The sequence below is a fragment of the Zea mays genome, chromosome 9 (assembly GCF_902167145.1).
Source record: "Zea mays cultivar B73 chromosome 9, Zm-B73-REFERENCE-NAM-5.0, whole genome shotgun sequence".
Taxonomy (NCBI): Eukaryota; Viridiplantae; Streptophyta; class Magnoliopsida; order Poales; family Poaceae; genus Zea; species Zea mays.
Window position 1 is genome coordinate 38,199,961 of NC_050104.1, and position 23,932 is coordinate 38,223,892.

The window sequence follows — 23,932 nt, forward strand, 5'->3', positions numbered from 1 at the left end:
TCACTTCATTTGACGTGAGTGGTCGCGGATTTCTTTTCCCAAGAGCATGGGTAGCGGTCTAGTCTAAGAATTGATAGACACTAGTTTGTACTCGGTTATATGTTGTATCGGTGGTATTGGTTGCGTGTTCCCACACAACAAAGGCCGAAAAATGTGTTTTCAAGAACTTGTAACTCATTGTACGAACTTAAAGCTAATGTATCTTCCATTTCCAAAAAATAATAAGCTATACGTAATCTTTTGTTCACCTATTTGATCATTTTCTTGTTTTTGGCATGCTTATATGAATTAGAATTATGTCTATTCGTGCCCTCAATGACGAAACAAAATCCAATTCCAATATGTATTAGAGCATATGACATGATCATTATATAAATCTCCGAGCCACAACAATAAAAATTTAGATTCCAATACATGTTGGAACAGATGAAGCGACCATTACATAAATCTCTCAGCTATAAATTATTCAGATGACTGATTTGAAATGTATTGAATTTATAAATTATTCATTTGACTGAATCTATATTCCTTGTTATATCAATGTTTGCTAGCTTGATATTAAAGATGCAATTTTTATTTCTATTTTTTTGTCTACCTCTAGTTAACTGTCTAGACAGTGAAGAGTTCTTCTATCTAGTTTTTTTAATATCTTAAATTACACTTATATCCTTTATGTCTTATAAGATAGACTAGCTAATTACTCGTGCTTTACTACGGTTGTTATATATCATATAAATAGGTAATGAGATGTTTATTCAAACATAATTATTGTTTATTTCTAAACACTAAGTTACATATGGTCTAGTGGTTAGCCCTAAATTTTTAGAGCAGGGGGCGTGGATTCGAGTGCTCGCTCTGCACTATTTTACGAGGTGTGATAGTTGTATGGGCGGGGTTGGGTGTTGGACAGGCGATGTAGCTGGTTGCGCGGGCGCTGGGGGTCCATAGGGCAGTAACTGAGAGAGCGTGGGACCCACAGAGCACGACATCGAGTCGGGGCGCATGGGGCAGGCCTAGAGTGTTTATATGGAGGCCGTGGTAGCACCAGGTGCCTACATTAAGTTTTTAATAGAGTAGTATAAATTTATGATCGGTGCTCATGCAAGTTAGAATAACTAATGTTTAAGAATGATCAATATAATGAGATGGTGCATCATAAGTTTATTTCACAAATTTGATGAAATGAGTGCATTCCTCGTATTATTACTAATTATTAGTTTATAGAGGAATAAAACAGTGATATATCAATTCATTCTATTCCACAAACTAAATAAAAAAGTGAAGAGCGAAAAGATGATAAACAATCTTATTCCAAACACGCTGATAGAGTCCGGTTCCTATAGATCACTTCCATCATCGTGATCCAGACTGATATCGCATGCTCATACAGGTCAATGATATGGAATCTGATTATAGCATGTTTCGAGTTTCGTCACATGTTTACTGATCCTTTATTATGTCCTGATTTTTCTTTTTTGATAAAAGGACTGTTTCTGATTTGGAGCAAGTAATGGACTAACACGTTCGAGGCGAATTCATCGCAATCCGGCCATGGAGACATCTTTGCTAAAGTTCGGCGATCGGGGCTGCCCCAGGATTGAATTCTCACTCATTTTTTTGGCGATTTGATAAAGGAACGTGGTCGGCATGCGCAGAGTTTCTTTTTCTTTCTTTGCTCCCCACATGGCAAAACTGGATCGCAACTAACCCCTCATAACACTAAAACCAACTACTACTAATCATAGAGCTACAGTGTAACTCGTAAACACAGGAACTGAAATAATCCAAAATAGGACAAAAAATTGAGTACAAAAATTGCGACAGGTCTCAACAGAGACGCGCAGCAGATTTGCAGCCACTACCACCGAAACCAAATGGCTCTCTCCCTATCAAAAAAATTGCTAGGGTGCCCCGGTCCTTGTCTCGCGGTTCACAGTAGAGCGGTGGCACCACGTTTTTCCTAATCCTCTTCCTGTTCTACTTCTACCCATTTGTTCCGTCGCTTCAACGGCACGGAAGAGAATCGCTACCCAGCCAATCGAAGTCTTCTCTTGCCCTGCTGTATCTCATATCCTGTTGCGCGAGATTCTTGGCGATTCTGCTACTGGTTTTTATTTTTATTTTGCTAGTTCTTGAAATTTCTTTCACGAGTGTCAGTAGCCAACTGCTGATAACAACATCCTATCGTTCCTGTAGCCCCTTTCCGTGACCTTGCCAAAGAATTTGCTCTTCTCTGTGCGTGTGCAATTTCTTCCGCTACAGCTCAAGGATCCGCTACTCTGCTGTTTTGGGAGATTCGCCATGGGCGGCGGGGCCGTTAACGACCACTTCCCGGGGGCCAGCGACCCGCTGCTCCCCACGAAGCGGGATGGGGACGGGGACGAGGACGACGCAGGTGCCTCCGCGTTCCACGAGTTCGACGGCGCCTCCTTCGCCGGCGCGGTGTTCAACCTCTCCACCACCATCGTCGGCGCGGGCATCATGGCGCTACCGGCCACCATGAAGGTGCTCGGTCTCGTCCCTGGGCTCGTCATGATAGTGCTCGCCGCGCTCCTCACCGACGCCTCCATCGAGCTGCTCGTGCGGTTCAGCCGGGCCGCGGGCGCGCGCTCCTACAGCGCGGCCATGGCCGACGCCTTCGGATGGTGGGGTAGGAGGCTGCTCCAGGTCTGCGTCGTCATCAACAACGTCGGCGTCATGATTGTGTACATGATCATTATAGGTAACATCACCTTAGGATTGTGATCTCTTGGCCATTGATTTGAGAAATTGGACTTATATATTATACTGCAAGTAGTAGCTCAATCACTTTTCGGATTATTCTTGAGTCTTGACCGTGGATTTAGGAGCAGATGTTGCTTCCTGTGCAGCATACACCGAATGAAAACGAAATATTGGGCAATTGACTGTTTGTGCTTTCAATAAATTTCTGCTCATTACTGGAAAACATGTTTGTTAATTGGCAGTATATGTATTTTCTATTTCTGTATAAGGTCTGAGACCCCATGGGATTTGAAAGGAAATGTGAGTTTGTTTCACTTGTGGCCGACCAGAACGCCTTTTACATTTTCAGTCTGCACTTTATATAATTCAATTTCAATAAAATGATACTACTTCAATGTTTCCCCAATTGAAGGATATTAGTTCCTACTGACATACAAATGTTCAATGTCACAGGCGATGTGCTTTCTGGATCCACTTCTGGTGGTGAGCATCACTATGGTGTGTTAGAAGGATGGTTTGGAATACACTGGTGGAATGGGCGTTTATTTGTTCTCCTTGTCACAACCCTTTGTGTGTTCACTCCACTAGCATGCTTGAAGCGTATTGGTAAGCAATTGAGCTACCAAGAAGTTATTTCAGGCTGTAGATAGTTAGTGGATATTTGGTTAAGTACTATATGTTTGACAACATGTGTTTCTTTTCATTTTTCTCTTGCAGATTCACTAAGCTATACATCCACAATATCTGTTGCTTTGGCGGTTGTATTCGTTATTATTACTGCAGGAATTGCTGTCATCAAGTTGATAGGTGGACAAATTCCAATGCCCAAGTTGTTTCCCACTGTTTCTGATTTGGCATCTGTTTGGGAACTTTTTACAGCAGTGCCGGTTCTTGTCACTGCTTACGTTTGCCATTACAATGGTAAGAGCATTTTCTAATTCTGACTGCAGAAAACGAATATAATTACGAAGGCAATGGAAAAGATGCACATTGCTATTTTATGGTTGCATTCCTGGAAAGTTTTACTGTTAATGATGTGAATTTCAAGAGCATAAAATGAGAAAAAATGAATAAATGGTCATAGGCTAGTTTGATAGCTATCCATATAACTTGTTTGAGCTGACGTCTTTAGTGTACAATCAAGTCCCAGGAAAAAAATGTTTCCTTCTTCACCTCCTAAGGAGATCTGCTTTACATTTTTTGCAGTTCACCCAATTCATAATGAGCTAAAGGACTCTACCCAGATTAAGCCAATAGTACACACATCATTGACACTATGCTCGACCATCTACATCACAACAAGTTTCTTTGGATATCTCCTCTTTGGTGAATCTACACTCTCTGATGTGCTCTCCAACTTTGATTCAAATCTTGGGATCCCATACAGTTCAGTCCTCAATGATGCTGTCAGAGTGAGCTATGCTGTTCACCTGATGCTTGTGTTCCCCATGATATTCCATGCATTGAGGCTTAATTTGGATGGGCTCCTCTTCGCCTCTGCAAGGCCTCTGTCTTCTGACAACAGAAGATTCGGCATAATTACAGCATCGCTCCTCCTAGTGATTTTTGGGTCTGCAATCTTCATTCCTAGTATTTGGGATGCCTTTCAGTTTACTGGGGCAACTGCTGCTGTCTGTATCGCCTTTATTTTCCCAGCTGCGATCACTTTAAGGTAACTTGATTCTGTTAAATCTTTCTCTAGGATAGTTGTAATAGCAGTTCCCTTCGAGCAGATTTATTCAACTAGTTTGTTGTACTTCTTTTTCTAGTTCTAGAATGCACATTGACCTCTTAGCATGCGACAAATGAGAATTAAGAAAAGAATCCCTGTCTGTGGTTACTCTTGAGATATATTTGTTGATTATGACTGTAGCCCATATGCAGCACACCTGATAGATAAGCTGGATTATAGTTTGTATGGATTTCTGGATTGGTTGCTGCCATGATGCCTAGTTGTTGAACGACACTTTATTCCGGTAACCTCTAATCCGTTTTACTTTTGGTATATCAGGGATTCACAAGGTATTGCCAAGAAGTGGGACAAAATTCTGGCGATCTTCATGATTGTTCTTGCTGTTGTATCAAATGTAGTAGCGGTCTACAGCGATGCCTACAAAATATTCAACAAGGAAAGTGCTCCTTCTAATGCCTGGATCGGGGAGTCAACTGAAAATAGATCTTCGTGGTGGCTTGTACGTTAGTTGGCCAATAAAATATTCATAGTTCATTTAGGCTTTGTTTTTGGTGATTTGTTCCACGGGCCATGGTCTGCTCAAATCTCATTGAGTTTTGTGTGTATATCTACGATAGGTATGAAAATTTGCACAAACCGAAGTGCTCCGGTACCATAAAAATAATTGTGTCAAATCTGAAATTACAGAGTTACGATCATGATGACTCTTTTTGAAAAAAATTGTATCGGATGTGAAGTAACCATCGATATCTCTTGTACGTGCTCTATGCTTTAGTGCATTTGTTAGAAGATTAAGTGGGAAGACATTGATTTCTGTTCTTTGCCATAGATAAGTGGGCTTTATTGGTTCTAACTCGAAACAATTTAGGTCATGTATGTTTACTCTCTAGATTATATAATTTTAATCTAGCTTAAATAAGTTAAGAGACAAACAAACATCATAGATTATTAGGTGGATTATATAAATAAGATATCTAGATTATAATAACCTATAAGTGGGTTATTAGGTGTTTATATAATCTATAAGCTGGATTATTTTCGATAATGGAAGCTTATATTAAAATACCAAGTTATTAAATCAAGAGGATATAAATCCTTGGTAATCCTAAAAACAAATAGAGCCTTAGCACGTAAAAATGTTTTTTATCCTGGCATTGCTGTTTGGCGTGCTTGTCAGCATCTCTATCAGCTCGCCGATAATCCTCAATATAATGGTATTGACGGTCATCAATAGTGTTTTTGTTTTCTAAAATATTGAAGGAAATGCTTCTGTAGATCATCAATATTTTTTTCATAATACACGAGATCTATATTTTTAGAATTAGAATGGAGGATGTGGAAGAAAGAAGATGATAGTTATTGTATACCCGAACATTATTAGAGGAGATGCAACTCTTCTTTATTTGAAGGGAAGACTGGAGCGGTTTTTCCCACTATAACAATGAAGATATATAAGAGAATTGCTAGAGTAATGAAGTTATCTTACCTCCCTTAAATCTTTAATTAGATATATGTCCGTGCGTTGCTAAGGTTTCTATTTGTACTTGTAAATATGTGTGTGTCATATTGGCTAGATAGGCATGAATGTGGGTTTAGAACTAAGAATTATAGTTTGAATCCCATTTATGCATAATTTTATCTTTTTTACAATTTAAATGCGACAGGCACGAAGAGATTCAGAATCCCTCAATTGATTTGGAATTTTACAAATATCGCCAACTTGATTTGTGTATATCTGATGTAATGTCGAGGTACATATTTTATGTTAAGAGCATCCTCAACGTTCTTTTGTAAATCATAATGATATACATTATTTTACTTCTAGATACCAACTTTGGATACGCTCATAAATTGCAAATTTTAAATATATATATAACCTTTTATTTCTAGCAATCTGGATGTGTTTCCCTCCCCCTAGTTCCTCGACAACTGTGGAACCTTAGGATTCAGATGCATCGAGATGCAAGAACATAGAAACTGGACTTAACAGGTCCGGAGCCTGTGCTTTCGTAAGTTACTCTAGAAGTCAAATGTCGCTATCTATGAAATGCACTGGTCTCTCTATCTCCTTTGCATGTAGGTCGACACATACGACCTCTATGTCATTGTGCACATGATGCTACACGAGTTAGGCATGAGCGTCGAGAAGGTGCCCAAGATTGGTGGAGGCTACAATTATCAGCCTAAGCAACCGTTTATAAGGTGCATTATGATCTCTTCCTTTTTGACTTGTCAGTCGTGCATGTGTGCTATTAGTGTGAAGCAATAGGTCCATCCCAAATGTCGTTGGATCGCAGGTACTGGAATGTTGATCTGTGGCAGAAGCTCTTCTCAAACGACAGCGTCGTGGCCGCGCTCCAGAGCCTCCGGGGCGTCTTTTTGGGATACATGTGCAGCAACCGGGAGCTAGTCGGCAAGTTGATCGAGCTGTTGGCGAAGCAGAAGGCCTCCTACACCGTTGCCATGAGCTGTGACAGCCCAAACGTCTAGCTCCTCGTTCGTTTCCGAGCACCACTGGTGCCCGTGACCCCCATGTAACTCCAGGCTCCAGCCGACCAACAATATGCAGAAATACAAAAGACATAAACCAAACATGTATTAAACAAAAGTCATTCTTCTTCCGGTGATGCTCAGCGACACCTTTCTAACATTACAAAGGTGGTTGTTGGCTTCCTAGGACCCCAGCAGCAGACCATAACTCTCAATTCTGATTCCTCACCCTAAATTAATGTCTGCATCCTTCATCCTTCTTGTCTGCATCTTCTTTCAAGGATTAACAGTAACCTTGTTCAACAATTGTTTCCCAAATTCCATATAGAGCCAATATTTGGCTTTTGTCGTCAACAATGGCCGAGCTTCATTTTCCATTGATGGAACTGGAAGAAGGAAATGGAAGAAGGCATCATCTAGAATCATCTTTCGTCGCTCATCCCACAATTGTGCAGACTTGCTGACACAGTCACTTAGATAATTCTCGTGTTATCCTCGTTATCCAAAAAACTTCTCTGCAAGAATGGAATCTGTCAAGTAGCCAAAAAAACAAGTAAGATGAGCAAACATAAAATTGAGAAACAAATTTACATAATTTTGCATACTTCAAATTTGTTGGCATGCATGGTCACGTTATTGACAATGTCCTAGTCAATATATACTTAATGCCAAAAAAGAACAGAAATCCTTCATAGTTATGTATCCATGAACTCTCTTCCTCAATTGTCGTTTTATCTGTTGGAGGATACCCAGTCAACTCTTCAGACAACTGTCGAAAAAGAAACAAATTAGACATGCATCTTCAACTAAATCAAGATGTAGCATGAAAAAAAATCAAAATAGCTAGTGCCTACCTGCATCCTCTTAGGAACATAATTTCCTTTTATTTGTTCATGTTTTGTTGTCATATACTTCTGTGCGAGAATAAATGACTCAAACTCATCTTCAAGCCTTGCCCCTCTTAACTCACCAGAGTTAGCAGCCTCCCTCTCAATCTCTTGCTTTCTTAGTGTCAACAGATCATTAACATCCTAAAAATTGATCTAATGAAGTTCCCATATATGTGTCACACCCGGTTTTAAAAGGCAAACCGAATGCGAACCATGTACGTGCCAGGATCAGTTATTCACGTACACAGCAGTTACATAATATGGACATCATCACACAGTGCTCAAAATAGTATTAATAAGGGAAATAGTCGATTACATCATACGTCTGAGACGTCCATATAGTTCTTACAATAAATCAAAGTGCGGAAAAGAAACGTAGATAACCGCGGCCTTCACAGGCAGCCGACTGGGGGTTGCCGCTAACCCACATCTAGAACTCGTCGTAGTCTTGGAACTCCTGGAAGTCTCCTTCCACGGCTTCATCTTCGCCTGAGCAGTGGTTGCAATGCTGACAACCTAGGGGGGGGGGGTTGGTGTGTAGAGCAAGGGTGAGTACACATCAACATACTCAGCAAGTATCCTGTTTGGCTGTAGTGGACTAGCTTTATGTGGGGATAAGTCAAGCAGTTGCTTTTAGTTGGTCAGGTTATTACTTACTAGTAGAAAGCCAGGTTTTAACATTAACCCAAGTTATTAGCCCAATGTATCCTTTCCAAACGGAAAGAATACCACTTACCAATACCATAATCGTAATCAGAACCATCAATCTCATTGTCACCTGTACCAAAGTATCCCTGATCAAGTATCGCTAATCACTGGAGCTCCCTTGGCCGCTCATAACCGCGAGCACGGCTGATATATCAGTTTCATAACACTCTGCAGAGGTTGTGCACTTTACCCACAAGCCGTGATTCCCTCTCTGGCCCGAGCTTGCAAGACCCTTATTCACTCCCGAGGTGAATGGCCAAGGATTCACTACGAAGCCTTTACAAAGATTCCCTGGGGCTGTAGCCACCCGTTAGGTTTCCTAAATGTACCGCACTCCTCCCCAAGGGACAAATCAACCTTGGCAGAGCGAGCCGCATACACCGAGCCCCATTGACGGCACGACGGCGAAGCGAACTACACCCCGGATCCTCTAATTATTCAGCTAAGGGCACCCCATTCCACCCTCATGGTTGCACTGTTTTCCCGGGCGGTCATCCATTGAACAGGTCCTTACGGAGAGGCACTCGAGAAACCGCTCGAGTCCCCTTAAATGCCACAAGTATAATCATAAATAAGAACGGGAAAACAGCGTATCATAGATAACCACATCATGTTCATTGATTAAAGTTGAGCAATAGCATCAAACTAAGCAGTAATAATCCGACCCAAATAGGTAAACAAGGACATGGATAACAAAAAGCTAGTCAATCCTTAGGTATAAATGTGTGATGCGGGAGGTGAATTAAAGAATGATTAGGACAGAGATAGGTCAAAGGACACTTGCCTCCACCAACCGACTGCTGCTCAGGGGCTTCTCCTGCGAATTCCTCGGGCTCTTCGACCGGATCGTTCTCTATGCGAGCGCAAACATACATACATCCATCCACATATTTAATACAAAAGAACAGTACACCATACAAGGGAACAAATAAAGTGAGTATGCATCAAGTATGACATTCGATATCGCATTTGTTATGGTTAGAAAGAAACGGGAAAGGGTCTCGCAGGGGGTTAAATCTTATGCACTAACGATCAATTACAATTGGTTCTTAACAAAAGACTTCTGTTACATATACACTAATGGAAACCTAATCATTTTAAGTTGATCAACATTGCACGAGATAAACAATTAACTACATGAATCAATTAGTATAACGGAATTTTAAATTAAACTTCCTATTTCAATGGCATGAACAATGATTAGCCTACCTAAAATAAAATAGCTAGGAGCACAGAAAGTAAATAAAATAAAATAAAAAAAAATAAAAAAAAACAGAGGGGGGGCGGTTGAACCGGCCCTAGGGGCGGTTGAACCGGCCCTAGGGGCGGTTGAACCGGCCCTGCGCAGGGGGCGCGGCCAAGGGCCAGGCGGGCGGGCCAGGCGCGGCCAGCGGCCGGCCGGGGCACGGCTGGGGCGGCTGGGGGCTGGCCGGGGGCGCCAGGGCGCGGCCGAGCGGCCGGCTGGGGCGCGCGGCCAGGGGCCGGCTAGGGGCGCGGCCAAGGCGGTGGCCGAGGAGAGAGGAGGGGGAGGGGAGAGGGAGGGAGGAGGGAGAGAGGGAGGAGGGGGGGGCTCACCGGCGTTGGGGAGCGACGGCGAGGGGCGGCCGGCAGGGGGCGGCGGCGGCTTAGGGCAGGGGTAGGGGCGGCGACGGCTTAGGGTGGGGGAGAGAAAATGAGAGAAAATGAGAGGGAGGGAGAGAGAATTGGGGAAAAAGGGGAGGTGGGGGGGAGCGGTTGGGCCTTCCAAGGCCCAAGAGGGGGCGCCAGGGGCGGCTGGGCCGGCCGGGGTCGGCCCACGGCGCGGGAGAGAGAGAAAAAGAGGAGAGAGAAAGAGAGAGAAAAAGAAAGAAAAGATCTTCTTCTCATTTTCAAAATCCGATCTTTCTACATGAATGCATTTGCACTTTCAAAGCAATCAAAAGAAATGCAAGGTTCGGCATGGTGCATCAAACAACATAAAGTATTTAGGGTTTTTCTTACACGGGAAATCCAAACCGAATCCCGCTAGAACTTTGGAAAAGGTCAAGGTTTAGCGAGGGAAAAAAGAAAAAGAAAAGGTAACGCCCGAATTTTGGCGAGTAAAGAAAAGAAAAAATTCAACTGCAAAAATTCGGGGCGTTACAAACCTATCCCCCTTAAAAGAATCTCGCCCTCGAGATTCAGGGCTGGCTAGCAAAGAGCTCTGGGTACTTGGCCACTAGATCATCTTCACGCTCCCAGGTTGCTTCTTCCTCAGAGTGGTGATTCCATCTGACTTTGCACATTCTGATGGTCTTCCTTCGGGTGACTCTGTCTGCAATCTCAAGGATTTGAGCTGGCTTCTCAACATAGGTCAAGTCCTCCTGGACCTCAAGACCTTCCACTGGCAACTGCTCTTCTGGCACACGCAAGCACTTCTTCAACTGAGACACATGAAAGACATCATGCACAGCAGACAAATTCTCTGGCAGGCTGAGCTGATAAGCCACTTCTCCACGCTTTGAGAGGATCTGGTACAGACCAATGTAGCGGGGTGCTAGCTTGCCTTTCACTCCGAATCTTCTGACTCCTCTGATCGGTGACACTTTCAGATAGACAAAGTCTCCGACTTCAAAACTCAGCTCTCTTCTTCTTGTGTCTGCATAGCTTCGCTGCCTCGATTGCGCTATCTTCAGATTCTCTCGAACCATCTTGATGTTCTCTTCGGCTTCAAGCAAAATGTCTGGCCCAAACACTTGCTTCTCTACAGGCTGATCCCATTGCAACGGAGTTCTGCAACTCCTTCCATAAAGCGCCTGAAACGGTGACATCTTCAAACTGGCCTGGTAACTGTTGTTATAGGAAAACTCTGCATAAGGCAATCGCTTGTCCCATCCGGACTGATCTTGCAACGCACAGGCTCTCAACATATCTTCGAGAATTTGATTGGTCCTTTCAGTCTGGCCATCTGTCTGCGGGTGATAAGCTGAACTGAAATTCAGATGTGTGCCCAAGGCTTCATGCAACTGCTGCCAGAAATGAGAGGTGAACTGCGTTCCTCTGTCTGACACTATCTTCTTTGGCACACCATGAAGACAAACGATCCGAGACATATACAACTCTGCCAATACTGCACTGTTGTAGCTGGTCTTGACAGGTATGAAGTGGGCTGACTTGGTCAAACGGTCCACCACTACCCAAATAGAATCGTAGCCGGCTCGAGTGCGAGGCAATCCGACTATGAAATCCATACCAATTTCATCCCATTTCCACTGAGGGATCTGCAACGGTTGCAACAATCCAGCTGGTCTCTGGTGCTCTGCCTTAATTCTTCGACAACTATCGCACTTAGCCACATGCTCTGCGATTTCCCTCTTCATTCCGTACCACCAGAATTTCTTCTTCAGATCCTGATACATCTTCTCACTGCCAGGGTGAATCGAATAAGCGGTCTCATGAGCTTCCTTGAGAATCAACTCCCGAATGGACTGGACATTGGGAACACATAAGCGGTCTTTGAACCATATCACGCCTTCAGCATCTTCTCGAAAATCTTTGCCTCTGCCATCTAGAATCAATCGCCGAATCTCACTGATCTTTTCATCATTCTTCTGCGCTTCTTTGATTTCGCGCTCCAAGGTAGGTTCCAATTCAACTGTGACTCCTCGCGAATTGTTCAGAAACCCGAGACTCAACCTGTCGAACTCCTTGGCCAACTCATAAGGCATCGGGCGAGCGACCATCAGATTGACTTGACTCTTTCTGCTCAAAGCATCTGCCACTACGTTTGCTTTGCCTGGATGGTAATGAATCTCCAACTCATAGTCTTTGATCAACTCTAACCATCTTCGTTGCCTCATGTTCAGCTCTGTCTGAGTGAATATGTACTTCAGACTCTTGTGATCTGTGTAAACATCGCATTTCTGTCCATACAGATAGTGCCTCCATGTCTTCAGTGCGTGAACCACTGCTGCCAACTCTAGATCATGGATTGGGTAATTCTTCTCATGAACCTTCAACTGTCGGGACGAGTAAGCCACAACTCTTCCCTCTTGCATCAACACGCATCCCAAACCTGTGTAACAAGCATCACAATACACCGAGAAGGGCTTGTGCACATCAGGCAAGACTAGGACGGGCGCTGTAGTCAACTTCTCTTTCAGCGCTTCAAAGGCCTCTTGACATTTCTGGGTCCACTTGAACTCAACTTTGTTGCCTAGCAACGCGGTCATTGGTTTCGCAATCTTCGAAAACCCTTCAATGAATCGCCGATAATATCCGGCCATTCCAATGAAGCTCTTGATTCCTCTAGCATCTGTTGGCGCTTTCCAGTTCAGAATGTCTGCCACTTTCTTCGGATCCACAGCCAATCCTTCCTTGTTGATTATGTGACCCAAGAACAGGACTTCACTGATCCAGAACTCACACTTGCTCAACTTTGCGTACAACTGGTGCTCTCGCAATCTCTGCAATACCATCCTCAAATGATCTGCATGCTCTTCTTCGCTTTGAGAATAAGCCAGAATGTCATCAATGAATACCACCACAAACTTATCAAGGTAATCCATGAATACACTATTCATCAAGTTCATGAAGAATGCTGGCGCATTGGTCAAACCAAAAGACATCACTGTGAACTCATACAACCCATACTTGGAAATGAATGCCGTCTTCGGAATGTCCGAAGGTCGGATCCTGAGCTGATGATAACCTGACCTCAGATCAATCTTGGAGAACACACTGGCTCCTCTCAACTGGTCGAACAGATCTTCTATTCTGGGCAAAGGATACTTGTTCTTTATCGTGACCTCATTCAAAGCTCGATAATCAATACACATCCTCTTGGTGCCATCTTTCTTTTCCACAAATAGGACAGGGGCGGCCCAAGGCGAGGTGCTTGGCCGGATGTAACCTTTCTCTGACAGCTCATCAATCTGCTTCTTAAGCTCAACCAATTCTGGTCCAGATATTCTGTAAGCTCTCTTAAAGATGGGGGCGGTTCCAGGAAGAAGCTCTATGGCAAACTCAACTTTCCGCTCTGGTGGCATACCCGGTAAGTCCTTCGGAAACACATCTGGGAACTCGAACACAACCTTGATCCTCTCAATTGGGTCTGCTTTACTGCTTTCAACAGCTGTCTGATAACAACTTCCTTTCTTTGGCTCAGACGGGACTAACTCGGTCACCACTTCCTCTCCTAGCGGGGACACCAACTTGATTGTCCTTTTATCACAACTGATAACTGCCTGATACTTATCTAGCCAATTCATCCCTAGGATGACATCTATTCCCTGAGTACCCATTACTATAAGGTTGGCGGGAAATGCTATCCCCCTTATTTTCACACTTATATTCAAACAAATGCTATCGGCTCGAATTCTACCACCGGCTGAGTCAATTTGAATGGGGGTTGACATGGTAGTAATTGGAAGATTATGTGCTTCTACCCATGATGCAGTAATGAAAGAATGCGTTGCTCCAGTATCAAATAACACTTCTGCAATATGGGAGTCGACTGGGAACATACCTACTATCATGCCGGGGGTCTCCTGAACTGCTTCAGCCTCCAAGTGGTTCAGTCTTCCATGATTATAGCGCGGCTGAGAGCGATTGCCTGCTCCAGGCTGAGACACATTCTGCTTTGCTGGGGCATTGGGCCTGACTGCTGCTGGGCTGCCTTCTTCGGACATTGCATCACCCAATGGCCTTGCTCTCCACAGTGGAAACACGCCCTGTTTCCAACCTGAGCTGGTGCTGCCTGACCGTTCTGCTGGTTTGCTGGGGCAGGAAGACGAGGTGCCTGGTGATTCTGCCTCGGAAACTGACCTCCTGACTGGTTGCTCTGACGGTTCTGGTACTGATTCTGAGGGTACTGCCTTTGGAACTGCTGATGCTGCTGAGGTGGACGCTGGTTCTGCCTGAACTGCTGAGGTTGATTGCCTGAGAAACGAGGACGGCTGCTGCTTCCAGGTTGGGGTCCACTGATCTTGCGCTTACGATCTTCCATCTCCTTGCGCTTCCTTTCTGTCATGATTGCTCTGTCAATCAGGTGCTGGAATGTTGGGAAGGTGTGATTCATCAGTTGATACTGCAGGGGGTCGACCAAGCCTCTCAGAAAACGGTATTGTCGCTTGGCGTCAGTGTTGACATCCTCAGGAGCATAGCGAGACAATTGCAGAAACTTGTCCCGGTACTCACTGACAGACGATGGCCCTTGCTTGAGAGCCAGGAATTCCTCCTTCTTCACTGTCATCAGACCTGCAGGCACGTGGTACTGACGAAAGCTACCTCTGAATTCTTCCCAGGTGATGGTGTCGGGGTTGGCATGGGTGGCGAGGTAAGACTCCCACCATGATTGGGCTGCTCCTCTCAACAGACGGGGACCATACAAGACTTTCTCCCTGTCATCACACTGAGCGGTATGCAACTCCCGCTCCACAGTGCGCAGCCAATCTTCAGCATCCATGGGGTCAGAAGAGTGAGCAAACGTTGGTGGATGACCTCTCATGAATTCAGCACTCTTGTCTCTGGGCATCTGAGGCATCTGAGGCTGGGGTGGTGCTTGCTGCTGTTGCTGCTGCTGCTGGTGCTGAATGGCGGCCAGAGTCTGACCGATGGCTTGAACTGCCTGAGTTTGCATCAGAAACATCTGTTCGATCGACATCGGGGGCGGGGGCGGCAGGTGCTGCTGCTGAGGCACCTCCTCCTGTTGAGCGGCTTGCTCCTGCTGAGCACGCCTTCCTCCTCTGCGCCTGTTCTCTGACATCTGCAGAATGCAACCACACATCAGAACTGATCTGGCAAATCTTGCAGCATAAGGAAAGAGAATAGAATTCTTCAACAGCACTGGACAGATGAGCATCTTCACTGATCTCCAACACAGACCACACAGCTTCTCAGATAAAGAGGAAAGTGGAATAAAAGGTTTCCCAACTATATAACTAACTCCATTAACATAATATGTAAACCAAAATGCAGGGGATACCCACACTCTGGTGACAATCATTACAAAGATCCAAACCAAACATAGTTCATCATGACAAACATAAATGCACAGGATATAGCAAACTACCCTGTCTAACTAAGACTAACTAAGACCGAGATTAACGCTAAGACTGAAGCTTCTATGTATATATTTCGTATTAATTACAAGATCCAACTCTAACGATCTATGGTTCTAGAGTTATCTTGGTCTTGCAGTCGGGATTGCCATAAGGCTGGTGTCCACGCTGAGGTGAGCGGTACGGGTGCTGAGTCCCGACGGGAGCGGGGGAACCACCATCCAAGTGACGACGTTCCGCGCGCTCAGCCCGCAGCAGGGCGATCTCAGCACGAGCCCTACTCAGCTCGTCTAATGCATGGTCCAGCTCCGTGTTTAGCACGGCGGCTAGGTTGACTGTGCTGCTCAACCTAGGATTGCCCTCACCGACAGGTGAGACAATCACGCCTCCTGTGCTGCCAGATGGACGGCGGGGGTAATACTTCAGGTCAAGACCGTCAGCTGCCCCACCGAAAACCGAGCAGTAGTGCGAAAGCGCACGCCGTGCAGCATCTTGCATGGCTGCCTCAGCTGAGTCCCGTTCAGAGATAGAATAGTGCTCTGAGCAGGCCTCTGCACCCTGGAGACTGTTCTCCGGGCAGCGCACCAAGCAAGTCGCCTCCCAGCGGTCCGGGTAGACCCCGCGACTATGTTGGTAGACCACACAGCGATACTCGACGGACCAAGTATGCCGGTCAAATGCCCGACGTAGCAGGGTGTCGAGCGCATCGTGGAAGTGACACCCGTGAGCAGCGTCGCGAGTGATGGGTCGAGCAACCCATCCTTCCGGCTCAGGGTTAGCAGAGAAGTCGGTGTCGTGGCTCGAGCTGTCGTCGCCATCTCCGTCGTCTGGGTCTCCTCCAGCAGCTACTCCAGAAGCTGGGGCGCCCAGTGGTGGTGCAGGGGGCGGCTCCAGAGGAAGCACAGGAGAGCAGCTCCTCACAGACTCTATCTCCTGGTGGAGCGAGAAAGAAGAGCCCTGCTGCTCCTGTCGTCGACGTTCCTGCTCCTCATGCAGGCGGTGGTGCAGTCTCTCCAAGTGGCTGGACTGTCCGGCCACGGGATGGCGAAGCGGACGCTCAGCAAGGCGGGAGGGTAAGAAGGGGATGACGGACTTACGTGCAGTGTGTCTAAGTCGAGCCATCTACAAAAGACATCGCAAGCAAAAGGGTAAGAACAGAATCAATATGACCAGCAAATAATGAATCATAAGTGAATGAAGGATTAGAATAAAACATGATTTTCAGCAAGGTATAATATATAGTAGAACATAGGTTTGGTCGGTATGACCAACTTTTGAAGGGATATCAAAGTCAAGGCAGAGACAGAGGTCTATAGTCCTTAGAACGACCATTCTACTCTAGGTCGGCGGTCCTACAGTCAGCACGGCTTTGATACCACTTATGTCACACCCGGTTTTAAAAGGCAAACCGAATGCGAACCATGTACGTGCCAGGATCAGTTATTCACGTACACAGCAGTTACATAATATGGACATCATCACACAGTGCTCAAAATAGTATTAATAAGGGAAATAGTCGATTACATCATACGTCTGAGACGTCCATATAGTTCTTACAATAAATCAAAGTGCGGAAAAGAAACGTAGATAACTGCGGCCTTCACAGGCAGCCGACTGGGGGTTGCCGCTAACCCACATCTAGAACTCGTCGTAGTCTTGGAACTCCTGGAAGTCTCCTTCCACGGCTTCATCTTCGCCTGAGCAGTGGTTGCAATGCTGACAACCTGGGGGGGGGGGGGGGTTTGGTGTGTAGAGCAAGGGTGAGTACACATCAACATACTCAGCAAGTATCCTGTTTGGCTGTAGTGGACTAGCTTTATGTGGGGATAAGTCAAGCAGTTGCTTTTAGTTGGTCAGGTTATTACTTACTAGTAGAAAGCCAGGTTTTAACATTAACCCAAGTTATTAGCCCAATGTATCCTTTCCAAACGGAAAGAATACCACTTACCAATACCATAATCGTAATCAGAACCATCAATCTCATTGTCACATGTACCAAAGTATCCCTGATCAAGTATCGCTAATCACTGGAGCTCCCTTGGCCGCTCATAACCGCGAGCACGGCTGATATATCAGTTTCATAACACTCTGCAGAGGTTGTGCACTTTACCCACAAGCCGTGATTCCCTCTCTGGCCCGGGCTTGCAAGACCCTTATTCACTCCCGAGGTGAATGGCCAAGGATTCACTACGAAGCCTTTACAAAGATTCCCCGGGGCTGTAGCCACCCGTTAGGTTTCCTAAATGTACTGCACTCCTCCCCAAGGGACAAATCAACCTTGGCAGAGCGAGCCGCATACACCGAGCCCCATTGACGGCACGACGGCGAAGCGAACTACACCCCGGATCCTCTAATTATTCAGCTAAGGGCACCCCATTCCACCCTCATGGTTGCACTGTTTTCCCGGGCGGTCATCCATTGAACAGGTCCTTACGGAGAGGCACTCGAGAAACCGCTCGAGTCCCCTTAAATGCCACAAGTATAATCATAAATAAGAACGGGAAAACAGCGTATCATAGATAACCACATCATGTTCATTGATTAAAGTTGAGCAATAGCATCAAACTAAGCAGTAATAATCCGACCCAAATAGGTAAACAAGGACATGGATAACAAAAAGCTAGTCAATCCTTAGGTATAAATGTGTGATGCGGGAGGTGAATTAAAGAATGATTAGGACAGAGATAGGTCAAAGGACACTTGCCTCCACCAACCGACTGCTGCTCAGGGGCTTCTCCTGCGAATTCCTCGGGCTCTTCGACCGGATCGTTCTCTATGCGAGCGCAAACATACATACATCCATCCACATATTTAATACAAAAGAACAGTACACCATACAAGGGAACAAATAAAGTGAGTATGCATCAAGTATGACATTCGATATCGCATTTGTTATGGTTAGAAAGAAACGGGAAAGGGTCTCGCAGGGGGTTAAATCTTATGCACTAACGATCAATTACAATTGGTTCTTAACAAAAGACTTCTGTTACATATACACTAATGGAAACCTAATCATTTTAAGTTGATCAACATTGCACGAGATAAACAATTAACTACATGAATCAATTAGTATAACGGAATTTTAAATTAAACTTCCTATTTCAATGGCATGAACAATGATTAGCCTACCTAAAATAAAATAGCTAGGAGCACAGAAAGTAAATAAAATAAAATAAAAAAAATAAAAAAAACAGAGGGGGGGGGCGGTTGAACCGGCCCTAGGGGCGGTTGAACCGGCCCTGCGCAGGGGGCGCGGCCAAGGGCCAGGCGCGGCCAGCGGCCGGCCGGGGCGCGGCTGGGGCGGCTGGGGGCTGGCCGGGGGCGCCAGGGCGCGGCCGAGCGGCCGGCTGGGGCGCGCGGCCAGGGGCCGGCTGGGGGCGCGGCCAAGGCGGTGGCCGAGGAGAGAGGAGGGGGAGGGGAGAGGGAGGGAGGAGGGAGAGAGGGAGGAGGGGGGGCTCACCGGCGTTGGGGAGCGACGGCGAGGGGCGGCCGGCAGGGGGCGGCGGCGGCTTAGGGCAGGGGTAGGGGCGGCGGCGGCTTAGGGTGGGGGAGAGAAAATGAGAGAAAATGAGAGGGAGGGAGAGAGAATTGGGGAAAAAGGGGAGGTGGGGGGGGAGCGGTTGGGCCTTCCAAGGCCCAAGAGGGGGCGCCAGGGGCGGCTGGGCCGGCCGGGGTCGGCCCACGGCGCGGGAGAGAGAGAAAAAGAGGAGAGAGAAAGAGAGAGAAAAAGAAAGAAAAGATCTTCTTCTCATTTTCAAAATCCGATCTTTCTACATGAATGCATTTGCACTTTCAAAGCAATCAAAAGAAATGCAAGGTTCGGCATGGTGCATCAAACAACATAAAGTATTTAGGGTTTTTCTTACACGGGAAATCCAAACCGAATCCCGCTAGAACTTTGGAAAAGGTCAAGGTTTAGCGAGGGAAAAAAGAAAAAGAAAAGGTAACGCCCGAATTTTGGCGAGTAAAGAAAAGAAAAAATTCAACTGCAAAAATTCGGGGCGTTACAATATGCCATCTAAAAAATTTGAAGTATGCATACTTGGCAGTCAACAGCCCCAACTGCGCTCATAAAAGAGTAATCGCCTTCTCACAATCTCACCAGGGATCAAAAAGGAATGAATGACAACTAAACAAAATATGAAAACACACACGTTAGAATGGATTGTTATTCCTTTTTAAAATAGAACACACTAATCACGTAACCCAGAAGTGCCTACAAAAATATGGATGAAAGCTGATGCAAACCAGGTTACCTAAAGTTTCCCTTTACGTATGTACATTGTTTATATATAATGAATCTGGTAAATGGATATGTCAGATGCATAGTACTTTGGGAGGTACCTTAATAATCATATGAGAAGTGCGAGAAGGATATGCAAATCAGACATCATTAAGCTCAACTTCTCCATCCTTTTTACTAAAAAATGAACAACATTATTTAAAGGTACTATGCGCTGTTATTGGATAAGCAGAACCACTAAAAAATGAACCACTCTAGAACAACATTATTTAAAGGACGCTAGGCATCAAAGTTGTTTTGTAAATGCATTGGCAATATATTTATTTTGTTTTGTAAATGTTAACATATTTGTTTATAAACTTGGTTAAAGTTGTAAAATTTTAATTTGAACACAGGTTTAATTGGATAATATTTAAATAAAAGAGAACACTATAAAACTAAATAAAATTCACAAGAATAGCTATCAATCTCTATATATTGTGAAGGTGGACTGACACAAATACTTTAGAATAGTTATCGATTTATATTTATCTCCATCGAACCAAAAGAACTAAAAATTACATCCATGGCAACACACCTTCAAATTGCTAATTTCGAATATTTAGAGAGAACACATCGATATAGAATAAATTAAGAAGAGCTAATCATAAGGCTCGCTAATTTCTCCTTTGAATAGTAACAGATCCGAGGCAATCCTACAACTAATGTTGCAACTCAATCAACAATAGAATCCACAAAAAGACCACTTGTGTACCTAGGAATATAAAGCATGGTTATTTAGACAACGTACCAAAATTAAGCTGGCTTACAAACAGAGGGAGTAACTGGCAGCCACAACACACAGTGAACAACCTAGCGTATACTCCATTATTGGGAAGATAGTTTAAAGAACTTCTATTTTTTCATATTATGCGGAGTCATTTAATTTATAGTATTAAACCTAGAAGTATCTTCTGTAAAATGCACATTGTCAATTACCACTAAAGTGTACCATGTAAAATACGCTACATGTGTATATCTATGTAAACAAATTAGCACTATTTTCTCTACTCTTGTAAAGTGATTCTCAGTTATTCTGCTACTTGTTACCCCACATTTACTTCTTTACAGATATTTACTGATAAATATAGTGGTAAGTCTTGTGAAGATTTTAAACTATTGTTCTAGGGATTGCAAAGTTCATGGATATATTAACTACTCGACTTGTCTCAAACCCATTTACATACAAGGGAAGAAAACAGACACTCCAGTCACTAGGAATTGTATCTTTGATTGTAATTCCATAATGACAAGTTACTGACTATTGTATGCCCTAAATACACCCATGACAAACAGGCAAAGCTGCACAGGTGCCCTTCGCTGCTCTACACTTTCAGTAGGTCTTTACAATATAATATTTTGGAAGCGACATTCAGTGACCATGAGATTGCTAATTTAGTCTAACACAAGTTTGTATAATGTAAATAGAAATTTTGTTGAATCAAGTAAACCAATGCTTCAAACAATTCAATAAACAGTAGTAGAGGATAGGCGACCAACTTTCAATTTTGTATAAAAAATCGTACACTGGTTATTCTGTTTATTAATTCTTGACGACAAATAAAATTCAGTCCACATCATGGTTGGATCTGTCAGCCCACATCATCCAGTTCTTAGAAATCACTCAAGAACTCCACAAAACGCAACCAACTAAGTATCACATTAAGCAACACAAAAAAGGAGACAGAAGAAAGCACACATGTAAGGCTTCGACAAAAAATGGGTAGAAAGTTTGCTTGTCAGCCCAAAGAGAGAAAATCCTCTCATTCAGAGTGGTGCATGACTTTTGCATCATCATTGCCCTTACAACCTAGCTTCCCTTTCCATACCAAGAAGAAGAGGAACAATAGATGAGATAACAGATCAAACTTCAAGCAGTCAACACATGATGACAATCAAAATACAGAACATAGAAGAGAAAACAAATTCAAATCAAACAATAAAAATAAAAACAGAAGAAATGACGACTTGGCTGGCTCCAACGGACAAATGTGGTGATGTCCCAAGGCAACTCCTTAGCTGTTGTGACAGCATCGACAGGGTAGGACTGGATAACCACTAAGACAATACATGTGTATTGACTACCTAGTAAAGCACAATTTACGACAAGACAAACCAGGGTATAGAATGTAGTTTTCTAGCTCAGACCAATGTGTCAACAGATTCTTAAGTCTGCAACATAGTGTACTATTCAACAACCTAGTGAAAGATAGATACATAATCACCTAAATAGAAAGGCATATAATGCAGGGCTAAGAAACAATATGATTACACAATAATCAAATAGAACTATCTTGAGCTCCAAACATGTTGCCAAGCAAGGTGATGTCGGAATCGGTGCCGCGGGAATTAGACGATGAAGCTTGGGTGGTTGTTAGATGAAAGTAGAAACATTTCTTTAAAATGTGAAATTGAAATATGTCCAATGTTTAGACATACAAAATTATCACTAGCACATGATAGTTCCAAAAGAAAGATAATCCTGCTGGTCACAAAATAAGTCATTTTGGACAAGGTTTGGTCAAAGCTTAGACATTATTACCTTTTGTTCTAAGATATATAAGTTACATGTATAGATTTGTATTCAGAACACTTGCAAAGTTTGATGAACTCGAAGAATTGTAAGAAATATTCTAGACTAAATCAGATGTCAAAAAATGTTCTAGAATAAAATAGTATCATTAAGAGGTCAACCAACACCATCTAGAGCTTATCAACAAATAGTTACGGTCTTTCAAACACCGATACAGAGAAAATTATTGTTCCATGAAATGCTTACAAACAAACTATTAGTATGAAGCTACAAATAACAAAATAAGTATCCAGACGGTAACATACAAAAAGTATAACACGAACGGTAATGCAGTTTATTAATTTGATTGTATCTGAACACATGCACCCCCAAAATCAAGACTTATGATTGGCATAATGCCATTTATTAATATCCTACCCAAACATTCATAACCAGCAACTCTACTGGATATTGTGTGCCAACCAGTTACAAACAATCCACCGATTGCATGTATCGAGAACAACATCCAAAAATGGTAGTACTACAAATTCTCATGATAGCTATTCTTTACACGATCAGAAGAATGACATGCATAAAATTGGGAAAATGAGTTTGAGCAAGGGATTTACTGATGACCGGGAGATCCATCTACATGCCAATGAGCTCTAGAAGCTTGAAGCCACCCATGTGTACTTGAGCATGAAGTGTGTGGTGTGTGGCAAAGGGTGTGAGCCCCTTCCAGAGCACGTGCACGCCCTCAGCGTGGGCCACGGTGGTGCCGCAGTGCGTGATGCCCCGGTAGGCCCTCGTGCGATCGAGCCGCAGTCGCGTCTTGAAGACTTTGATCGGCTACAGGCAGCACGCCTCCATGACGTTTCCCAGGGAACCGACGTTGCCTTGACATAGAGCTGGACTGGGGATAGGCTACTACGGCCTCTGTCTGCGTAGGGCTCCTCATGCGAGGACGGGAGAGACTGACCGATGTAGTCGCACATAAAGTGGTGGTTGGTGTTAGACGCGTTGCTGCCGATGTGGAAGAGCTCGATGGGGTCGTAGAACTGGCCGTGGATGTCGCCACACACAGTGACGGGGCAACGCACGGGTTGTACCTTCCACTCCTCCATGAGGATCTCTTTTGCCTGCTCGCATAGCGCATTGACCTCCACCGCCAGCATGAACTTGCAATCCCGCAGCTGCGAGATCTGGTGGTCTAGAAACAGTGAGTGACGGCATCACCGTTGCGGCTCTGCTCTACCTCATACACACCCTTCCCTCCCTTACCTAGTTCCAGCCGCCGCCGCCCCAGCAGGCACAGCCGAGGAGGAGGAGCAGGACCCAACAAGCCCGCCGACGTGGAGGGACGTTGGGGTTGGACGGGATCGACGAGGACAGAGGTGTTTGTGCGAACGTGACGGCGGCGACACAGTGGGCGATGGGGAGATGAGGAAAGAGGAGTGGTCGAGAGTGGAGGCGTGGATCGTGTTGATGATGAATAAATGTGCGGCAAAAATGGAGTATTTGTTTTGCGGGGAAATGCAGGTAGGATGTCTGGTGGATCCGTCGAGATCCTCGATTCTGAAAGTCGCCTAGAGGGGGGTGAATAGGGCGAAACTG

The 23,932-nt window shown here is 44.6% G+C and overlaps 1 protein-coding gene and 1 non-coding gene across 2 annotated transcripts; one reads left to right on the forward strand and one right to left on the reverse strand.

Moving 5' to 3' along the window:
* The first annotated feature begins 2,001 nt into the window (after positions 1–2,001).
* Positions 2,002–5,130, forward strand: LOC100273225 (uncharacterized). The gene is made up of 5 exons (NM_001147667.1): positions 2,002–2,722; positions 3,178–3,330; positions 3,442–3,645; positions 3,931–4,396; positions 4,736–5,130. The coding sequence occupies exons 1-5, from the start codon at positions 2,302–2,304 to the stop codon at positions 4,923–4,925; spliced, it is 1,434 nt and encodes a 477-aa protein (NP_001141139.1). The 5' UTR covers positions 2,002–2,301; the 3' UTR covers positions 4,926–5,130.
* A 16,380-nt stretch (positions 5,131–21,510) lies between these two features.
* LOC111590188 (small nucleolar RNA Z221/R21b) lies at positions 21,511–21,609 on the reverse strand. The gene has a single exon (XR_004852900.1). It is a non-coding gene; the product is annotated as a small nucleolar RNA Z221/R21b (small nucleolar RNA).
* Positions 21,610–23,932: the final 2,323 nt, after the last annotated feature.

Bases quoted from the DNA above. Each gene is read 5' to 3' on its own strand.
- LOC100273225 (NM_001147667.1), top strand. From the start codon at position 2,302: ATGGGCGGCGGGGCCGTTAACGACCACTTCCCGGGGGCCAGCGACCCG. The intron at 3,331-3,441 runs GTAAGCAATTGA...TTTCTCTTGCAG, and splicing joins AGCATGCTTGAAGCGTATTG to ATTCACTAAGCTATACATCC. The intron at 4,397-4,735 runs GTAACTTGATTC...TTGGTATATCAG, and splicing joins CCAGCTGCGATCACTTTAAG to GGATTCACAAGGTATTGCCA.